Raw genomic sequence first — 20,222 nt, 5'->3', positions numbered from 1 at the left:
TAGTCAGTCATCTGATATGGAGATAATCCAGTTTGATTACAAATCCGTTTTTGACATATGGCCAAACTGATTCCATTAACAGTGATTGTCCAGTTATAGCTTAGCAACCATAACAAGACACAGCTAATAATTCTGTGGGGTTGTGGACGATGTTAGGACTGACAACCAACTGCATTGGAGCCCAATGTAATACTGGCTCCAGATTCTACTATATCAAAGTTTAGGGTAACATTAGCGACAGATCATCTATCTATCACAGTATTTAGTCAAGCCCCTGAGTTGGTAAGCCAAAGCCTTTCGGGACACTGAAACCCAACTAGCTCTCTGTGCAGTCCAAGTTAAGGGGGGTTCACACCAAATGTTACTTGCAAGAGTTTGGTCACAGGATTAGTTGTATGTATTTGTGTGATCATTTGTGTTTATTTGCGTTGCACTGGCTGGATGCCAGAGAGGAGGGGACTTAACTGTGTTGACACCGACAATGTTTTATCAATCATGGCTGAACTAACAACTATTACAGCTTTGTACATGTTGTGGAAGTCAATCAAACGGTGTCCTGTCTGAGTTGATAACATCACCCAGAGGGGCTTGTGAATTTCAGAGAGCTGTGGTGACTACAGTGGTATGTGCCGAATTCAAACAACTTTGATGTGATGTCATTGTGATAAACGGATAAAAATGACACTGAAATAACTACATAATATGATGATTGGTAAAAAGTCCGTAGCCATGGTGTGTTTAGTCCGCAAGAAGATAAGCAAATAACTTTTAAAATGCTTGTTTTGGCAATGGCTTTCGGTTCACTCAGATCTAAGCTATGCCAACACCGTAGCTGCTCTGTAAACACTGAAAAATAACGTTGTCTAGGCATTATATGGCAGCAACCTTTTTGTTTCAGACAGTCTCTGGTTTCTGAGTTTTGTTCGGTCTCTGTAAGAAATGCAAGAGAATATCGTAGAGCTCCGGGAGACCAAAGACCGCTACGCTACCTTTAGCCTCGATTACTGATTCACTGAAGAGTGATGGCACAAAGAGAATTTCAATGCCAATTGGCTTCTCATCAGAACATCACACGCAAATTCTGTCGCACAAGTTGGAATATATCAACTCAAGCAATGAAGAGAGGTGCCTCATTCACATCAGTTGTGTCAGGCAGGCACACATTTGCAACAAGTTGCGTCTTTGCATCGACTTTATATGTAATTGTTTTGCACAAATAATTTGTGTCGTGTTTGGTCAGATAGCCCCTTTAGAATTTCTTCAGTGAGAATAGATTCATGTGAAGACCTCACTTTGCACCAGCACACTCAAAACCACAAAGGATTCCTGTCACAGCTCCAGCTTCTGGTTGTGAATTAGTTCCCTTTTTTCTTTGTGAAGTGCTCATACAGGAGATGTCCATTAAAACAGTTTAAATATTCATAAATCCTTACTTGGGTAACGGCTCCCCCATGTCCCATTACTCAAAAATAAACTCCCCAACACCCACATACTCTCACAGAAACGTGCATGCATACAGCTGTGTAGTATGCTACAGCATCTTCTGTCTCTAGGGCAGGACAACATTTCCCAAAAAGCACAGAATTACATTGTTCTACCTTTGAAGTGGCTAACTTGAATTTTAAAAACCTTTCTATCTTCTGCATTGAAAGAACATCAGGCAAAGTTTAAAAATAAAAACTTCTGTTGGTTAAAAAAGTAAATTTAAAAATACTTTTTCTCAGGGGTTTTACAATGTCATTTTCTGAATGTGACGTACCTTGCCTTTTTTACAGCCAACATTTGAAATGTTGTAGTATTAAAGTGTGTCAGTTACCTAATACATGGCAGAAACGTCGTTAATGGTACAACTTTCACATCCTGCTCTGCTGTGAAATATACCCATTGACTTCTAAAGAAAAACGAATTGTTAAGGAATGTGATTATCCAAATTGATGAGTTGCACTCACGTGGCTTTTACTACCAGGACGAAATTGCTGACCACACAGTGAAGATGAAGCTTAGCAATTCAGGCAATGTCTTGTTTGCCTATAAATTAGTTTAAATTTGTCTTTTTTAGAATACGTTTTATTTTTATAGTACAGTACACACAAGGGAGTGTGTATGGGTGAGACAGCTGAGAAATGTTTTCCACTGGCAGTATTAGAATACTTTTATTTGCACAATATGTCACTTTTCTTTTAGTGCCAAACATGATCTCCAAGCAAAACTCACAGGTCACATCATTTCCAAGTGTTCTAATTCAACCACAACACTTTATTATTATTATTATTCAACAATCCAAACATTATTATTTTGCTAATGTGTTAATCTAGTCTGATTGTATGAATGGACTGACGTCAGGAGCTCCATTCATGTTCATTTTATCCATCATAAATACTGTATTATTTTATATATATATGGTGGCTATTGAGAACATTAAATTCAGGTGGACTGATTATTTGCCAACTCTCTTGCCATGTGGTGAGGAAGCTGGTTATTAGATAAGGTCATAAAGCCTGGAATACTTTCAGCAAAACTGCTTTTGACCTCTTTCACTCGCTAGTTGTGCTTGCTGAATCTGAAGACTTCTTTACTTTTTGCATTCCTACACTTCCTGTTTGTTGGAATGCTGTTACTGAATTTCACATTTATACCGAGTTTCAGTCAGAGGCATTTTGCTCTCACACAAATGCTTTAAAACCAAGTCAACGGAAGATTAATTTCTTTTGCACAGTGCAATATGAGATACGGGGTTGTCAGGAACAGAGGCTATCTTCGCTAATTAGCTATGTCGCGCCACTTTCATGTACCTTCCTCTGTCGGAATATAAACAAATCTTCAAACGAAGCATGGTTTACAATTATTTGACAGACTATACCACCTTTTAGAAAAACTGCTGAACCTATTCTGTAAGCAACTAAACTAAAAAGTGTTGCAAACTGCAAGGTTGTCGCAAGGTCCGATACAAGAAATCTTTCTTTCCCAGTGCAATATCTCTATAGCTCATTTTTATTTAATTCAAAACAAAACCAGCAGAGATAGAAAGCTAGCGCAGGGAGGTATTAGAACCGTGATTGACACTTACAATAGTCTCGGCTAAGTTTGTGTTAGCCATTAGGTTTCTAGCTACAGCTACAGTTATAGCTCTCTGGTGTGCCTGGCCGGTGCTTCACTGTGATTGGCTAGTTTGCATTTTAAGGGGCGGGATTTCAGGAAGGGTCATTTACAGCCAGGAGAACCTCAGACCTTTCTCCTGGCTCTACCATCAGGCCACTTGTCATATTGTATACAAGAAATGTCACAAACTAATGGGCCAAAAAAGAAAAGAAAAAACATTGGGTCCCATGCTATTTTAGTTCATGTGTGTGTTTCCAGCTATGCTAAATGCAAAACCAATCTAACAAACAAACAATATCCAATAAGGTCCAGCTGTGAAATTGGGTTTAAATGTGTCCCTTTCTCTTGTATCAATGAATGAAATGTGACAGCAGGCAGGGAAGGATTTAGTGTGTGTGTGTGAGCGTGTGAGTGAGAGAGAGAGAAGGGGGGGCAGCCAAGTGGGTCAGGAAACTGATTCCTTGGTTCCCTGTGGAGAGAGCAAGACCTTTATCTTCAATTTCAGAGATTTCCTCTGTGGTCAGAATAAGAGGCTGCATTACCTATTTCTCTTCCACTCTTCTACTTGTTTTATTGGGCCATCACTTAACTCAGACAAGACAAGCTATAAGGAGGACATGTTTAACCTCTTTTTTTTTGTCACATTATATGCCTGGTTACTCCTTCTGCCTTTGTCATCACTGATATTATTGTTCTGTTGTTTATACTTTGATATTCTTTATGGTAACTACTGTTTGACATGGTGCTTTTTTCTAGTTGCACAAAGAGGCCTTAAAAACAGTTGGCATTACTGATTGCTATGCTTCTTAGACAATACTCCTGGATTCACTGACAACGTGTGTGGGGTTTACCAAACTGTGACCCGATTATGGTGTTTGTGTTGATATCATATTGATGTTGTCAGTTTATTTATATTTCTCATTCTCAGAATAGGCTAACACCGTGTCATAATCACCCTGATAAACATGAAAGACCAAGGTTGTGAGTCATCTCCCAATTCTTTGAAGTGCTCATCATCGAATAGAATTATTTTACTCACTTGAATGCAGCACTCCAGCTCAAAGTCTTCTGTAATTACTCCAGTTGTGTGTTTGCAACTACAGCACAGCAATCAAATCAGTGGAGTTATGTAAAAAAAAAAATGTCCTGAGTTGTATGGAGATATGGACGTAATATGTTCATCCCTGGTCCAGCAAAAAAACGCAAACTCTGATATACGAAGCACCGCAGCAGTTGTTACAGTTAATCCCGTCCAAAAAAAGTTACTATGACTAATGTTAGATTATGGGCTTTGAGATGGCATAATTCAAATTTGCAATTATGGATGCAAATATTTCTGTTGATTAAGAATTCTGATTTTAGAACATCAGAAAAATAACATCCTCACGCATATTTAAGATTTAACACTGAAACAATCCAAACACTCTATACTTATACTTTTATAGTAGCACATTAGCACTATTTAATTTGTGCCTTTTAATGCAAAACATCAATTCCCAGACGGAAACCTAACCTTAACATGACCACTGCTTATGCTTCTCCTGTCCTCCTAAATTCATTGAGTCACGAGGCCCATCAACCTTTATTAGGTAATAATGCTGTTAGGACCATTAAGCGTAGCCGAGCTTCCCCCACAGCAGTACTTAACAGTCTCAATGGGGCACTAGCAGAGGACTGGAGTAACAGGACTGTGACAACCCCCCTTGCACCCAAGTGTCTGGCTGGACTTCTAATTTGATAGTGACCAGTATAGCACTCCCAGGGGGTGATTCGGGTGTCACTTAAAGCCAGACAAAATGGCATAAACGACTCTTGGTAAAATGCCATCATTTGTCAGAATAATTGTGTTGGCATTTTTGTTTTGCTCTTCTTTTTATTAAAAGGATACAGCAATGTCAATATATACTGACTCAAATACCTGGATTGGATATCGGTGACAAGGGGGCCCAATCTATTCAATTCAGTTATACAGTATGTTTATACCATATGCATTATTTACCAATATTTGAATCCTTGTTTAGGATTTGACCAGTCTGTTGCTGCATTTAAAAGCGACCGGCGGTCCTTTCTGCGTGTCATCCCCCTCTCTCTCCCCCTTTCACTCTGAAGCTATCCTATCTGAATAAAGGCAAAAAGGCTTAAAAACTCCCAACTGCTGTTAGATCGGTATCACCATCGGCGTCAGGACTGTAAAAGTCTGTGTCCTTGATTTCGCAAGTCGCTTCTCATTCAGGTTTTTGTTCAAGTCGAGGAGCTTTATTGTATTTTCTCCAACCTCTAAGAGGAAAAAGTTTGACCCACTGAACGTTACAGTAGATGCGATTGGCAGGTTTCCTAAATATGCCTGAACCTCCGTTTGAGAATGGCTGTTTTCAAGCGAAGAAAGTAAATGTGCCCCATAGAGAGGAGACTGTAGATGATTTAAGGCTCCTGCAGGCAGTCTTTAGATTGCTGCGCTGAAATATGCAGCGAAGGGCACAATGGAGTCTGGTTACTTCCAGGGCCGTGGGTGTTGTTTTTGTTGTGGTGTGCAGGGTCCAAAACTCTTAGAGAATGGTTAGAGGATGGCCGCCGTAGATCAAAGCAGAAATATAATCAACTGTTAGGAAGGGAGAGAGAGAGAGGGAGAGAGCCCTCTATTTTAATCTGCTGTCCTTGCTCAGGGCTGAAAACAGACTGTTGTTGAACTAAAAGTTGAGAAGAGAGGAAAAATAGAGTGCACAGTGTTTGTGCTTTTTTTTTTTGCAAGTAAAAATGGAATCCATGGCCCTGTTTTGATGAGTCACACGGGCGGTTCCTTGAAATCCGAGATTCATTTTTACAGTGTGCAGTGAACATGAAGAGGCCTAACTGAGCCATTTACTTACTGTGTAGCCCGATAATCGGTTCGCATCAAGCTGTCACACAGTTTTGGCTGTTGCCATCGAAGCACACACACACAAATTGATGGGTGGGTCATAATGCTGTTGATATCTCCATGGGGGGGGATCCATTCCGAACCAATCACACTTAAGTGTCTCTGCAATTAAGTTATTTGTGCCTCAGCAGTGGAGAGAAGTTTACCCATAAGGCCTAGTGCCTTCACCTCTCATATCCTATTATCTGAGAGCAGCGCTGAAAGCTAGGGAGCCTTCGGATGGCAGCGTCACCTGTCCAGCAGTGAAAGTAAAAGTGTTCTTATGCATAAGAACTCTTTACTAATACATTTAGTACTTTACATGTAGAAGTACTGCAAATTACATTATTTTGATGACTTACATTCCACTATGCAGTCCTCTAATGTTTAAATGATATGTTATATTACCATATTTTCTTAGTACACATTGACAAAGTGACAGCATTACAGAAATGCATGCATACATCAAACAAAAGCATTATGCACACAGTTTTATAAGCATGAAAACAAACAAGCAGATACATGCAGTACAGGGTCTGATACAGTAATGATACTGATAATATTCAGTGCTAATGAAGCTGTGGGGGAAACGGGAGCAGTAGCACAAAAGCCTGCTGTCCTCCACCTGCGTCTGTGATGTTTGCATTTAGTGATGATGCCTAATATCAAAAGCTGCATGATAAAAGAGGACAAAAGACCCAAATGTTTATGCGGATGTTCGATGAATCGTTAGTGTCTCATCTAGGCGTGAAGAGGTTATTTTACCTTTTACACCCTACTAATGAGCTGCTGTTTTAAAATATCCAGTGTTAAAATATTAAAATGTGTGTAGATGTCTCCTGTGCCATATGATTTTATATCAGGATAAGTTTGTGTACAAAACGGGGGCAGGACGCAACTGGAATCAGGGCAACACGTCAACAACACGTCACATTTTATCCCAGAATTGTTGTAAACTTTCCTCGCAGCACAGGATTCTCCTCGACTGCTAGGAAACTTTACAGTACAAAGGGGATTTGGTTCCCAGGCCTGATTAAGGAGCTAACCGCGGGCTACATGGATCTAGAGCTACCCCCACCCCGACACCCTCCTCCACACACATCAGCTCATAGTAGGGGAGCGTGGGGAAGTGATTACTCTCGGATTAAGACTTGCCTCGTCGCCGATGTGCACGGCATAATTGAATAATGGCTGCCTCACCCGAACAGTCCCAATGCAGTCAGGCCTCCCAGCCTTGTCAGATCGGCACAATATTAACCATGACACAGGCGTAACCAGGCCGGTAATTAATGCACTGAATCAATTACAAATTAGTCCATTTGGAGAATTCCCCACAGGAGTCCACTCATTACCAGTGCTCTGATGGAGTTGCGAGCTCTACTCGTGGGAAGATGTGTCACTCTACTGTTCTCCTCCTCTATCCGTCTTTATCTATTTATTTCTCAAGGTAGGATACGGAAGACAAATGGAGGATGAAATTGATGCTGCCTGCTACTTGGCATTACGTTGGAAATTAAATTGTCAGCCACCCAACATTGGATTCTTACTATTGTCCAACAAGGGAAGAGTGTAAAGGTAATTGAAGCCAATCAAGCAGCCTTAAGAAAGCAGTTAATGAGTCCCATTAATTGGCATAGCTACTACAACCATGGTAGACTTTGTAACGTATAGGTAACCTTCAGATATAGCATTTGAAGCTGTTTGCCATTTCTAAGATATTACCAATTACTGACCATATTATTCAAATGCACTGCTATAACCATTTACATCTTTCTAGAAAGAAAAAACATATTTTCTGGCTTCTGCAACCCTAAAGGAATTATGTGGCCGACGGCAGGTGTTATGAATTTACCTGCCAGTTGCATCGGGTGCTAGACTGTTTCGGTCCACTTTGCCAAAAATGTTTGGGGATCCACTGCAGTGGACACATTACAGGAATTAATAAAGGAAATCTTAACTAAACTAGTGTTGAAGAAGGGTGGTACTATAAAGAATGTGGCTATCTCTCCCTTCACTCTGTATTAATGGTTCTCATAGTGAAAGGTGAACACCACACTATTCATTTCAATGCCAAAGGTGAAAGTCAGTCTTACTGATTTCAGAAACTGTCGCAGAGCTGCCATTATTACAGAGTGTGTTCCTGGGGTGTGTGTGTGTGTGTGTGTGTGTGTGTGTGTGTGTGTGTGTGTGTGTGTGTGTGTGTGTGTGTGTGTGTGTGTGTGTGTGTGTGTGTGTGTGTGTGGGTTGGTGTGGGTGGGTGGTTTGTGGGAAATATAACTAATTAACGTATTCCCACTTCTACACATAAAGGACAGTACTATATGTTTTCTTTTACATTTTTCCTAAACATTTTATAATGATCATTGGACTGGGCGATTTAAAAAAAAAAAAAAAAAAACATTCATATGAAACGCATTTCACAAGGATAGCATAGTCATCCTGGGATTTCAAGGGAGGACTCGGATAAAGAGCAGTAAAGGCAGTGTCAGACTAATGTGCCACGTTGTGGAGCAAGTCTCATGCATCAGTGTCGATGACTGATGGTTTTAGCCAAGGGGAAGCAAAATTGCGGTTTTGCCTGAAATGACAGTTAAGCCTATGAGCATTTACAGTAGATGGGAGTCATTTTTTTGATTTATACAATGCAACTAAGATCAATTCAGTCCAGCAGAGTGGCTTGTGCTGTGATTGGAGTTCAATTTACAGTCCACTGATTACATCAGTTTGAGAAAATGACTAAAGGGGACATTATCCTGAGTCAGTCACAATATGACTGTGGATATGATTTAAAAGGGTTTCCTTTAATCTCAACGTTAACTATCTGAGATAGAAAGACAGGGATGGAGAGAAATGCATTCAGTGTTGAACAGAATTAAAAACAATAGATATAATAAGGAAGATAGAGAGCAACAAGAGACATGCATTTTCTTAATTGCTGTGTTACTAAATCAGTAGGATTTCTGTCATTCTTAATTGTCTGGGCTATGACAAGGAGAGAATAGTTACACAAGCAGAAGATCTCACCTCTCTCCCTTTTCAGTTCCATGACTGCAGGCATCACTACTCATCAGAAGCCGTACCTGACAGATATTCTCATTATATCCAACAAAATCACATTAAACCTTTACTATAAATTCATTCAAACCACACTGAAATGTTATGATCATTCTCAAACCAATGTATGCAATGCACTGTGTAGTAGCACCAAAATAGTTATTATAATGTAAAACAGTTAGAACCCTTCAAATCAGACATTAAAATACCCATTACATGTGCTTCTTCATTGCATTTGTGTGAGACTGGAGACTCATTTTGTATCTCTCACTCTGTCTGTATCTCTCTCTCTCTCTCTCTCTCTCTCTCTCTCACTCTCTCTCTCTTTCTCAAAATAGGTGACCCCACTGCAAAGTTACTTGATATTCATACATTCCATGTTTTTGTTTTTTTAGTCCACCTCTGTCCACTCACATGATTATTTCCCTATTCAGCCATCATGGTGTTTCTGTCAGTGATGCATGCACCTTACAGGGCTTCTTGTCACTGCGCTTGACAAGTAGACTGTCAAAACCAATGACACTCAAGCATCAACTGAACAATACACATTGCCTCGGTGTACATGACATGCACACTCTGAACAGGGACTTCTCAAAGTCACCCATTCTTGCCAATCACATTAGTAAGTGACAGCCACTCCAAATCTAAAACAAAAAGAAGCCAAAAATTCACTTTAATTTAACATAATGTAAGATAATTCCTGTTCCACTGCCTTTTCCTCTCTGCATGTTATTTTTTTTGTACGTCAGTTGTTGGTGTATGCACTTTTTTTTAACTGGAATGCCCTTTCATGCCTTACTATAGAGGGGATTTTAGTTGTATTTGGCTCACTGAAATCCTCAGTGAAACCACTGAATGAACAGTGTTCCTAGAAAGCAGCTGGCATTGACCCCCGGGAGAGGCAAGGGAAGGACATGGAATGCCAACAGAGCGGTTTCAAATCTTTCATATCACCAGTTCCTTTTTGGTTTTGTTACCACAGAAAAAAAACGGTCTAATCTCACACGAGGATTCCTTTGTGTAGCCACACACACACACACACACACACACACACACACACACACAGACACAGACACAGACACACACAGACACACACAGGTTTGTTTCATGAGAGCATAAAAGTTGAGATGTAAGAAATGGAAGGGGTAGTTTCTCTTCATCTTCAAAGATGAGTCATCATAATAATCTTGTCCGAGCGATAAAAGACGCTTGAGTGATGCACATACCCTTGCACACATGCACGCGCACACAGACACACACACACACACACATCAAAGGCAGCATCAACTGCAGGTGTTTGAAGTGGCTCATACAGGTTTTGAGCCACTCCACAAGGATTGAGGCGTCACTACGCGGGGAGTTGGCTGTTTGCAGGCCTAGAGGTGCAACGCTGCAGCTGTGAGTTTGAATATGAAGCAAAGACTCATAAATTACATCAGGAACGCTTCTCCAACTGTGTGACATGGCAGTAATGCAACGCCAATATGATTATAAAATCATACTCATAACTGTGAGTGATATGCATGAGTTATTCACAATGGAGGGTTAACACTCATTTATGGAGATTAATGTTAGAAATTAATGTCTAAACCGTAATGAAGCCTTCACTTTTTCTTTTTCTTTTTTACATGGGAAAATTACCAGCAATATTTCCAGCCGGTCGTCACTTCCATCGAGGATGAGCCCCCGGGAAAACTCGGGAGGCTATTTTTTCACTTCCACTTGTAGAGTCTTCATCCAGATTCTGTGTGTGTTTACAAATGTGGATGTGAGCTCAGGCAGAGGGGGTTTAGAGAAGCGATATGGAAATGGTGGATGAGGACTAAGTGATGCAAGGCAACCCTTAAGCCCCCCCACTACACTCCTGTGTATCAGACTTGAATGGCCGCAACCCTGTGGAGCACATCGCTATGCCTCAATATGTATGGAAATGAGAGGGAATCATGCTAACGTGTGTTCAGTCTCTTCAAACATGCTAATGGTGTCATTAGACTCTCAGCCCCACATCACCTCTCCCAGCATTTCACCCCTCCTCAAACCCTTTACTGTCTCTTTTCCTGACCCGGAACAGATGTGGTTTTAATTATGTATTAAAATATACATAGACCAAGTCTGATCCACTTGACTGAGCTCCTCCTCCTGCAGCGTGCGCACCACCTTCTCTGTCTCCATTCGCCTCTTTTATCCTTTTTCTGCCTCCCTCTCTAACCCTACCTCCACCTCCTCCCTCCCTCCCTTCTCCCTCCCTCCCCCCTCGTCTTTTAGAAGTTGGGGATTGAAGGACTTGATTTCAAAACCGCACACGTCTCGGTGACTCAAGTGAGGGGTTTGTTCCGCTGCCACACTTCCGTTCACAAATTCTGCGGCTTGGAGGGGAGGGAGGAGGGAGAAATCCCTGTTAATCTAGTGAATCTGGCTCTCTCGGTCTCTTTTGTTCACTGTTACTGGAACCCTAGCGCATTGATCCCTTGGGAGGCGTGCGTGCGTGCATGCGTGCGTGTGTGTGTGTGTGTGTGTGTGTTAGAGAGAGTGTGTGAGAGTGAGAGTTGTGGTGTTGCTTCACAACTCAGTCAATGTGTACAGGAGGAGTCCAACTAAAAAAAAAGAGACTATACTCACGAAGGGATTGTGAAATATCAACAATTTGCACCTTCTGTTTGAATCTGCAGTAAAAGTGCATATTTTGCCATAATATTTGACCATGTTGACATAAAAGCCTGGAATATCAGAAAAGGTCAAAGATAGCATCATATCTCTAATGACTTCTCTGTACACCTGTATCAAGAAGAGCTATTTTTTACTGGGAGGAATCCAGGACAACTATGTATAATGTTGTTATCTTTAGCAGGTAATTGACTGCTCTAATCACAAATTCAGCAGGTCATTCAAATTACTTAAATAAATGTAGTTCAAGGACACACACACACACAAGCACACACACACAAAAATGACATAAAGGTGATACGTATACGGCACCTGTACCAGGATTGCCTCTTTTAAATATAATGTTTTGACTGTTTTTTGTTTTTTTTGCCTTAGGGACTTTTCTCTAGGTGCATGTTTCCCTGAAGTGGACATAAGGTGCACTTGGCCTGCGCCCGTGTTGTTGTAGGGGGGGGGATGCTTGTTTTGTTGATCTGTGTTTAATGAAAGTGACCACACGGAGCAGATTTGGCCATTAGCTCAGCAAGGGCCTGTAATCACTACAAGTTGTTTCCCTTTTTTCATGCAGTTCATTATTGAACAAACAATCTGTGGGGAGAAAAGCCTATGTACCTGCCATCTTCTTTCTCCCTCGTTTTATTTCCCTCTGCAAGGCTGCACTTTGGAAAATATTGATTCGGTGGCTTGAAAATAACAAACCCGGCAACTGTGCGAGTGGGGTAATAAACAGGCTCAGAAAAAAAGCACATATGAAGTGTGTGCCCTGAAATAATAATCACCGATGCTCAGATTCAGTCAACCAGAGTTTATTGCTCTTCCTGCTGTGTGCCACGCTCCACCTTTTGGTAACAACAAAAGGTACCTGGATCGTAGGTGCGGAGGATACTGTGGGTTTATGGCACGGCGCCCGCGGCAATGTCACTGGGCTACATAGACATGGAGCTATTTGGTTGTGTAGCAGGATTGAAAAGACCTTCAAAATCCCAGCAGGGTGAAAGTGAGTCATGCAACAGACCTCAGCTCTTGGCTAGTGTAAGTGTAAAGTGTGACCCTCATTGTCTAATGCTGTGTTCACACCGATGTGCACACACATGGACATACATCAGCGTTTTTACTCCCTAAGCCCAACATTACCCTAACACAATGAAACAACTGTTAACATGTTCTCTCCACAAAGTAGCTTACATGATCTTCTTTTCCAATTACTTTCCAAACCCATAAAGACACAAACACAAACTGAAGATAAATTTCATTCACATCAATAAACACGGCCTCAACAGACTCTGGCCCGTCTGTTTCTATTAATGGTAATCAGCAGGGTAATGATGACGGAGTTGTGGCTGTGGCTTACTTACTGGTGGCTGAGGGCCAACGCTCTCTGACAGCTGTCAGCCGCCATGACTACGCTGCCCCAGACCCTCCTTAGGACTTATTTCAGCTCATCACATCAGCGGTGACGGCGCTTCACACGCAGACTTGTTGATTATCAGCATCAGCGTGGGGGCCAGCGCGGGAAAGACTCCCTCTGACCGCCTGTCTGCTAATGACAGCCACCATGATGGTGGACGGGAGAAAAAGGACACAGCCTGTCACTTTGATTCATGCAACAGCAGCTCCAACTGGGTGGCTCTGCACCAAAGTCTCGGCGGTCGTTATATCCTCCCCTAAATGACATTTAAAGTGTGAAGCGACGGCTGTCCTTGTGGCTCAGTCACCCTGGGCCGAGCCCCGGACACGAGCGTTCTGCATGGAGGTCGAAAACCCCGGAGCAAGTTCTCCTCATTCAGATGCTCGAATTTGACTTGCTGGCATGATTGAATCTGTGGAAAGTGACCTTGAAGATATACGTTGTCAATGATCTGATGCATGCCTGACTTTCTTTTCTTTCTGTGTCTGTTTTTTTTTTTTATTGTTTCTTCTAATGTTTTTGTCTGCTGCATTTTCTCTATCCCCCTATTGGTATGCAAACATATCCATTCCGTACAGGTTGGTGATACAAGGATTACCTTTGATGTAAAATAATACTCAGAAACACTGAAGGCGAGGAGAAGAAAGATTGGGATTTTCTTGGTGGATCAAAATAACTATACAACAACTACATTTTTTGATTTAATAACCTTGCAATAGTGTTCCTGCATTTGTATATATTTTCAAACATGGGCAACAGGCTGTAGATACAGATAAAGGATTAAATGTATTAATTAGTAACCCCAATTAAAAGCAGTAAGTGACCAAACCATTAACACCGCAGAATAGTGAGTCACATGAAAACCTAAATTGTTCTTGAGAAAGCTTTCCAGGTGTATACAGTAGGTGTTCAGTTTTTGACTCAGTGAATACAAGATGTAAGCCATAATAACTGCATGTTGGACTAATAATTCACGAAGAGGACAATGTTCTGCAGAACAAAACAAGATAGGAACAAAATAACATCTTTTAAGCAGAACACTAGATACCATATGAATCATGTTTCCAGGCTTTTAAAGGCTTTCCACAGAGGGTCAAGTAGTCTATTTCTGCAAGGTAGACAGACGCAGTATTACTAAGAAGAACTAATATTAAAGCTTTAGTCTACGATTGGAAAGGTTTGAAAAAAGCATCCCCCCCCCCCCCCACACACACACACACACACCCCTCCCCTCTGTGCTCCTCCAAGCTCGTATCGTTCTCCCCTCGCAGCCTCCCACCTCCCTCATATTTCACAAAAATAGTTCACGGAAATGTGTTTCTGAAAACATTTTATGCGAGAAATAAGTTATGCAGTTGCTGAATCTGTCTTTATTTTAGATCAACAACGGTCAGTTTGAAAGATTATTGAGAGCTTGCGGGCGGCGGCGGCGTCTCTCGAAACTCGCCACTCTGCGACGGCATTGCACGGCTTCTTACATAGACAATGAATGGGAACATTCCCTCCGCTTATGAACTCAGGCAGGCCGTTTAGTTTCCCGGTGTGTCCAAGACTTCCACAACACATAGCAGTAATAGTGTTTATTACGGCCACGAATGATAAAACATCGGTGTAAATGCAGCGGGTGTCGGATTTCTCTCTCACCCCGACTGCAGTACGTCCCCGATCCCAAACTGCTTGGCGATCGCTCACCACAGGCACTGGTGTATTGTTGGCTTGAAATAATGTCAATATGTCATCTTCAAGGCCTGCTCACTGGCGCTCCAGTTCTACTGGACCTCTTAGCCTTGTACTAGCTTCCTTAGTGAAACTATCATTTTAGATCCACCAAGAGAAGAAGATTATTTTTCCTTTGTCTTTCTAACACATGGTTTGAAGTGTTAAAACAACCCCCTAACGCATCCCTTCGTAAATCTGTCCGCAGTCTATCCGAGAGGTGACGGGCTATGTGCTGGTGGCCCTGAACCAGTTTGACTACCTGCCCTTGGAGAACTTGAGGATCATCCGAGGAACCAAGCTCTATGAGGACCGCTACTCCCTCGCAATCTTCCTCAACTACAGGCGCGACGGAAACTTTGGCCTGCGCCAGTTGGGTCTGAAAAACCTTACAGGTGAGTGTGTTATTTTCTGGGTTGTCTCTTTGTGGGGTATGTGGAAGCGGTATGAGTGCCCTTTGAGCAAAGACGTGGCCTGTTAGCCAATGATGGTGTAACTTCATTCTGATTCCAAGCTTTTAAAAAAAGCTTGTTTTATCCCAGATCAAACATTTGACATTCTAGATTTCCATGCCTCCTGGAGTGTGTGTGTGTGTGTGTGTGTGTGTTTACACCTTCGTTCACCACCTGCTGGGACCTCTTAACAGGTTTGGCCAGCTGATGAGATGCTTTTACTCCAAAGCCTGAACTTTAGACTTTCAGGATCATAGGCTTGTTAGGGCTGACGCCTGTCAAATGCTTATTACAAGTCCAGTGCTGCTTTTACAGTGAGGCACACTGCCCGGCATCAGTAAAGCAATTTGCTCCTTGTAAAATTTGGATCTAATGTTATTTTTTTGGGAAACAGTCAAAGCAAATGGACACCATTAAATGGCAGCATAATGGCATGGGAATGATCGAGTGGAAATAGATATTTTGATCTATTTTTTTTTTCTTTGCTTTGAGGGCTTCACAGACTCTCGCCTGAAACTTCATCATTCACTTCACTCACTTCATTACCTTGTTTCAAATTGCTGTCTTTGAGTTAATGATTCAAAAAATGTCTTCCAGCTGAATTCAACCGTGACCAGGTGCCCTTGTTGAGTTGCCAGTGTTAGTCAACAGTTGCACACGGTTGAGAGAGAGAGAGAGAAATTATCCACAAATGGCACTAAATTGGTTAATGTGCTCTCAGTTGTTTACTGGCTTCTATCACCTTCACACGAGATGGACATGTGCAGACGGTCTGCCTTTCGTCTCCCAAGAAACCGGATGGTGCTGTTCACACAATTAACTCTCTCACACTAAGGGACGTAATGCTGACCATCAATCTTGTGAAAAGACATCATATTATCTGTTATCTCCACCCATCGCTCATGTCCACAGACGGCATTTCTCGTCTGATTTACAACAGTCTCCGTGTTCCACCCAAGCCTGCGAATGTGATTGCTGAAAAAACGGCATACTAAGTAGGAAAACATTGTGTAGGTGGCTCTGCATCCTCCCGAAACGATGAACCCTCACGCTGCTAGGTTTCCTTCTGGCGCACTGACCCTGAGGTCGGGAAGAAAATGAAGCTTTTTGACTTGCAAAAATGATGCAGAGCTTTTTTCCAATACAAGGCTAAGTGGGACATGGCGGGGGCCGGCTCAAGATGTGTGCACCAGAGGTATTCACTCATTTTGGAGTTAAATCCAACCTTACCAACTGACTGAAAATAGAAAAAATCAATTGGTGTTTTGACTGAGTCGCATTAAGCAGAAGCGTTACCGGTGAATCCCGGTCAGTTGTGTTAAGCCCCACGGTGCAAACACTGCTTTGTTTTCCTGAAATGATTTTGCCCTTCAGTGCAAATCATGACTTGAATTATTTCACTTATTATCTTTTGCACGTCGGGTGCATGAGAAATGAGATTTGAATCATTTATTAGGGTAGCACCGCGAAGTGCCACGCATGTCCTCGTTGACGAGCGATGTCAGAAAATGTGCTTTGAAATTATTTCCGCTGCTTATCTCTCTGTGAGGAGGAGCCGGACTGGTGGCGCACGGAAGCTCGTTGCCACCCAGCTATTCTGTGGAAGCAATATTGCATAAATATATGTTCAATATAAGCGTGATTAAGAGCATGTCAATGGGACACTGAGGCAACATGAGAAAGACAATGCCATCGGTTTGGATTTAAAGGCGGTCTCTGTATCAAGAGATTACCATTTAGTTTGAGACTAGAATTCATTTAGATTTGTGAGGATCGTGTGTGCCTGCTGCTTCCAAACCCGCTTTCTAAATAATTCAATTGCCTCTCATTGTTCACTTCAACTGTTCCTTCCTGGTGATCCCCCAGAGTGGAGAGAAGCCGTCCACAACTGCATGTGCAGAAACAGTACGTGCTCGCGTGTCACGTTCCAATCTCGTATTCTTTCTCTCACGTCGCGCCATGCTAAGGGAATTGCATTTGTCCAGTACCACCAGCAGCTTTTTTTTTGCCAAGCCGGTCCTCTTCATTGTGGTGCCAAGTTGAAACCAGCACTGAGGGAGCCGGGGATGGACTGTCTGAGAAGCTGCCGTTTGATGTGCTACCCGTGGCCTCGAGCCATGAAGTGGAAAGGAAGTTATGCACAACAACCGTGGTCTGGATCTGTTCTACTTCATAGCTCTGACTGTCTGAGTAGAAAAAAATTGAATTGTTGATGGAAAATAATATTGTAATTAGATATTTGTCCCGTCTGAGAAGAACATTTGTTCTTAATCCAGCATGTCCCTTGGTCCCTAGTAACCGAGACGCAGGACCCAAAATGTGGGTCTGATGGTGTCCGGGTGCTATTTCCCTGGGTCAATATATCTAATACCTGAGTGGATCCAAGCCACCTCGCTGTCGGCGGTGTTGCTTCATCGTCGCCATCATTGCAAGGGGAAAAAATTTACTTTTGGGGCAAAAGAGTGTGAAGTGATGTGTGTAGCTGCACTTTTTTGGCTGCACATTAATTGTTGTTGCATTGTGCTGCTACCAGTGTTACCAGCATTCTCTCTTGTTGGGGTAATTATCCTTGCGCTCCCTTTTGCATCGGAAAAGATTCCATTCTCTTCTTTTTTTTTTTTTAAATAAATGTATATATGCATGTTCAACATGTTGGTTCTGGTTGGTACGAACTCATCTCCTTATAAGACAAAACAGGTCCTGACAGTTACACAAGTTCTCGTTCTGTTGCAGTTATCATCATTTTGCGGAGCACTGCTGAAGCTGCATTTAAGCCTAAACCATCAGGATAGACCCACTCCTGTACATCCAGCAGCACATCAAAACTCTTTCCTGCCTTTAAGAGCTTTAGCGAGTCTGATGGTAGCTGTCTCATTCATTACAAGGCCTTTGATGTTGCCATATTATTCGTCCACCATTCCTCTGCCAGCAGCTCCCAGGAGAATTGTGAAATGATCAATATAATCCATAAGGAACATATATAAGAGGATAAAACTTATTAACTACATAAGGGGCTAATCGAGGGGAAGGCACAATAAAAGACCCCTTCAGTGCTGAAACCCACCCGCATTTGTACTCGAGTCGAAATTGCTTCAGGACGAAATCAATTTGTCGCTAGTATATTGTAGCATTGCACTTATTGATTTTTTTCCCCTGGTGCACTCTCTGCGAGCTGTGAATGGACTCTCTGGATTTGAGGGGACCCGGCGGATGGAGTGGAGGAGGTCTCTGGCTGAGCGGGGATAGGACTCCCTCCGATGCACCTTTCAATCAAGCTTAGCGAAGTTATCCTCATGAATATGAAATATAAGGCACAGTCAAGCTGGAAAGAGTCGAGTGTGTGTGTGTGTGTGTGTGTGTGTGTGCATGGGGGGGAAATGGCTCTTTGCTTATATGTGGAAAGTTTAGTTGCGTCGTTTGCTTGGTATTACTTTGACCAACTTTTATTTGTTTTTCACAAAATATGGGAAAGAATGGCATTGTGTGGACTGAAGACAAAAAGCTGGACCGCTGCTACTCCTTTTTTTTCTTTTTCTTTTCATAGCCAAGCAAGGACGCAGCCACCTCCTGACATTTTCAAAGTTCCTAACTGTATTTTGATGCATGCTGACCCACGATGTCTGACTTCCTGCTTAGGCAAACATTTTCAGCACTTCCTTGTGGATTCACATGATCCCCAGGCAGCTTCTGTGCTTTCACATGGTAATTACAGCCTGCTTCTCTGGCAAAATAATAACAGCCTCAATAAGGAGCCCAACACAGATGAGTTTTCTGATTTAACACATTTTACTGCCCCCCTCCCAGTCCCCCCTTATCACTCATTTCATCCAGTATCTTTTTTTTTTTCAGATTTGTTTTGTCTTGTTGATTCATTTTTTCTAACCACCCCTACGCCTGTACTGCGTCTGTCCAAAATGAAGCATCCAATCTGAGGCCCCATCTGCTGAATGATCCTCTACCATCCCATGCATGTACACAAGCCTGTGTTTTACGCCAAGGCGTTATCCACTCCTTCATGGCCCATCTGCTCTCTCTTTATCTACCCGTTTTCTGTCTTTCTTCCATGTCTGTATCCCTCTTTCCTTGGCTCTGTGTCTCACATCATAGTTTATTTGGCTTGTCTTGATTTGCTACATTGATGCCTTTTCGCACAACACTTGCAATGAAAATGCTTGTACCGTTTTGTACGCAACACCCGTTTTAGCACAGTCCGACTGCCTCCCAGCAATTGTTATATGGGGCAATCTCAGTGAATGTATGCATCATCTCCATAGGGCAATGTGAAATTAGAGTTGATGTGTTTCCAACCAGACAAGGGGGGGTATACCATTGCTGTCCTCTCCCGATCCTTGAGACTTCAATACACTGTCTAACTATTAAAAGAGGCTGCCACAAGAGGCAGGCGAGATTGGTTCGGTGCATGTCACCAGAATTTAGTTGAGCCTCTTGGCTGGCAGCTGACAGACCCCAGGTCTCCTTCAATTGTGTGTCTAATTGATTACTTCCAATGCAATTACTCCCGTGTCACACTCAATATTTCAGCGCTCCAGGAAGGGGGCAAGAGGGACTTTCTTTTTGAAGGACGACATTCATATTGTCACATTTAGAAAGCCCCTAATGTGGATCGAGAGGAGGCACATGTTAAATTGAAGTCCAGAACGGTCCATTAGAGGTTGTAGGTGCTAATTGATTGGTCTGTAATATGACTGTGTAATAATATCCGTATCTGCGAGACCACTGAGAGCCAATGGTTGGGGTTTTTAATGCTGGCGACCAACAGCACTGAGTTTCTTAAAGTTGATTTTAGCCGTTTTGTTTAACTTTAAGCTGTTTAAAACACACACTTGTTCAGTTAAATGCTAGGAATTCCTATACCATTGACTAAGCTCTGCCCACGATGGCCCTGATTTTCCCAGGTCCTTCATCTGAATCA

At 42.2% G+C, this 20,222-nt stretch overlaps 1 protein-coding gene across 2 annotated transcripts in view; it reads left to right on the top strand.

The window, feature by feature from the left end:
* erbb4b (erb-b2 receptor tyrosine kinase 4b) overlaps positions 1–20,222 on the top strand; it is a 285,517-nt gene that overhangs the window by 140,212 nt on the left and 125,083 nt on the right. For both annotated transcript variants that reach the window (XM_084023790.1, XM_084023789.1), the window contains exon 3: positions 15,046–15,232. In XM_084023790.1, coding sequence (XP_083879916.1) covers positions 15,046–15,232 — 187 coding nt within the window. The remainder of the gene's footprint in view (positions 1–15,045; positions 15,233–20,222) is intronic.

The sequence above is a fragment of the Eutrigla gurnardus genome (genome assembly GCF_963514095.1).
Source record: "Eutrigla gurnardus genome assembly, chromosome: 12".
Classification (NCBI taxonomy): domain Eukaryota; kingdom Metazoa; phylum Chordata; class Actinopteri; order Perciformes; family Triglidae; genus Eutrigla; species Eutrigla gurnardus.
This window is presented reverse-complemented; position numbering and strand designations above follow the sequence as displayed.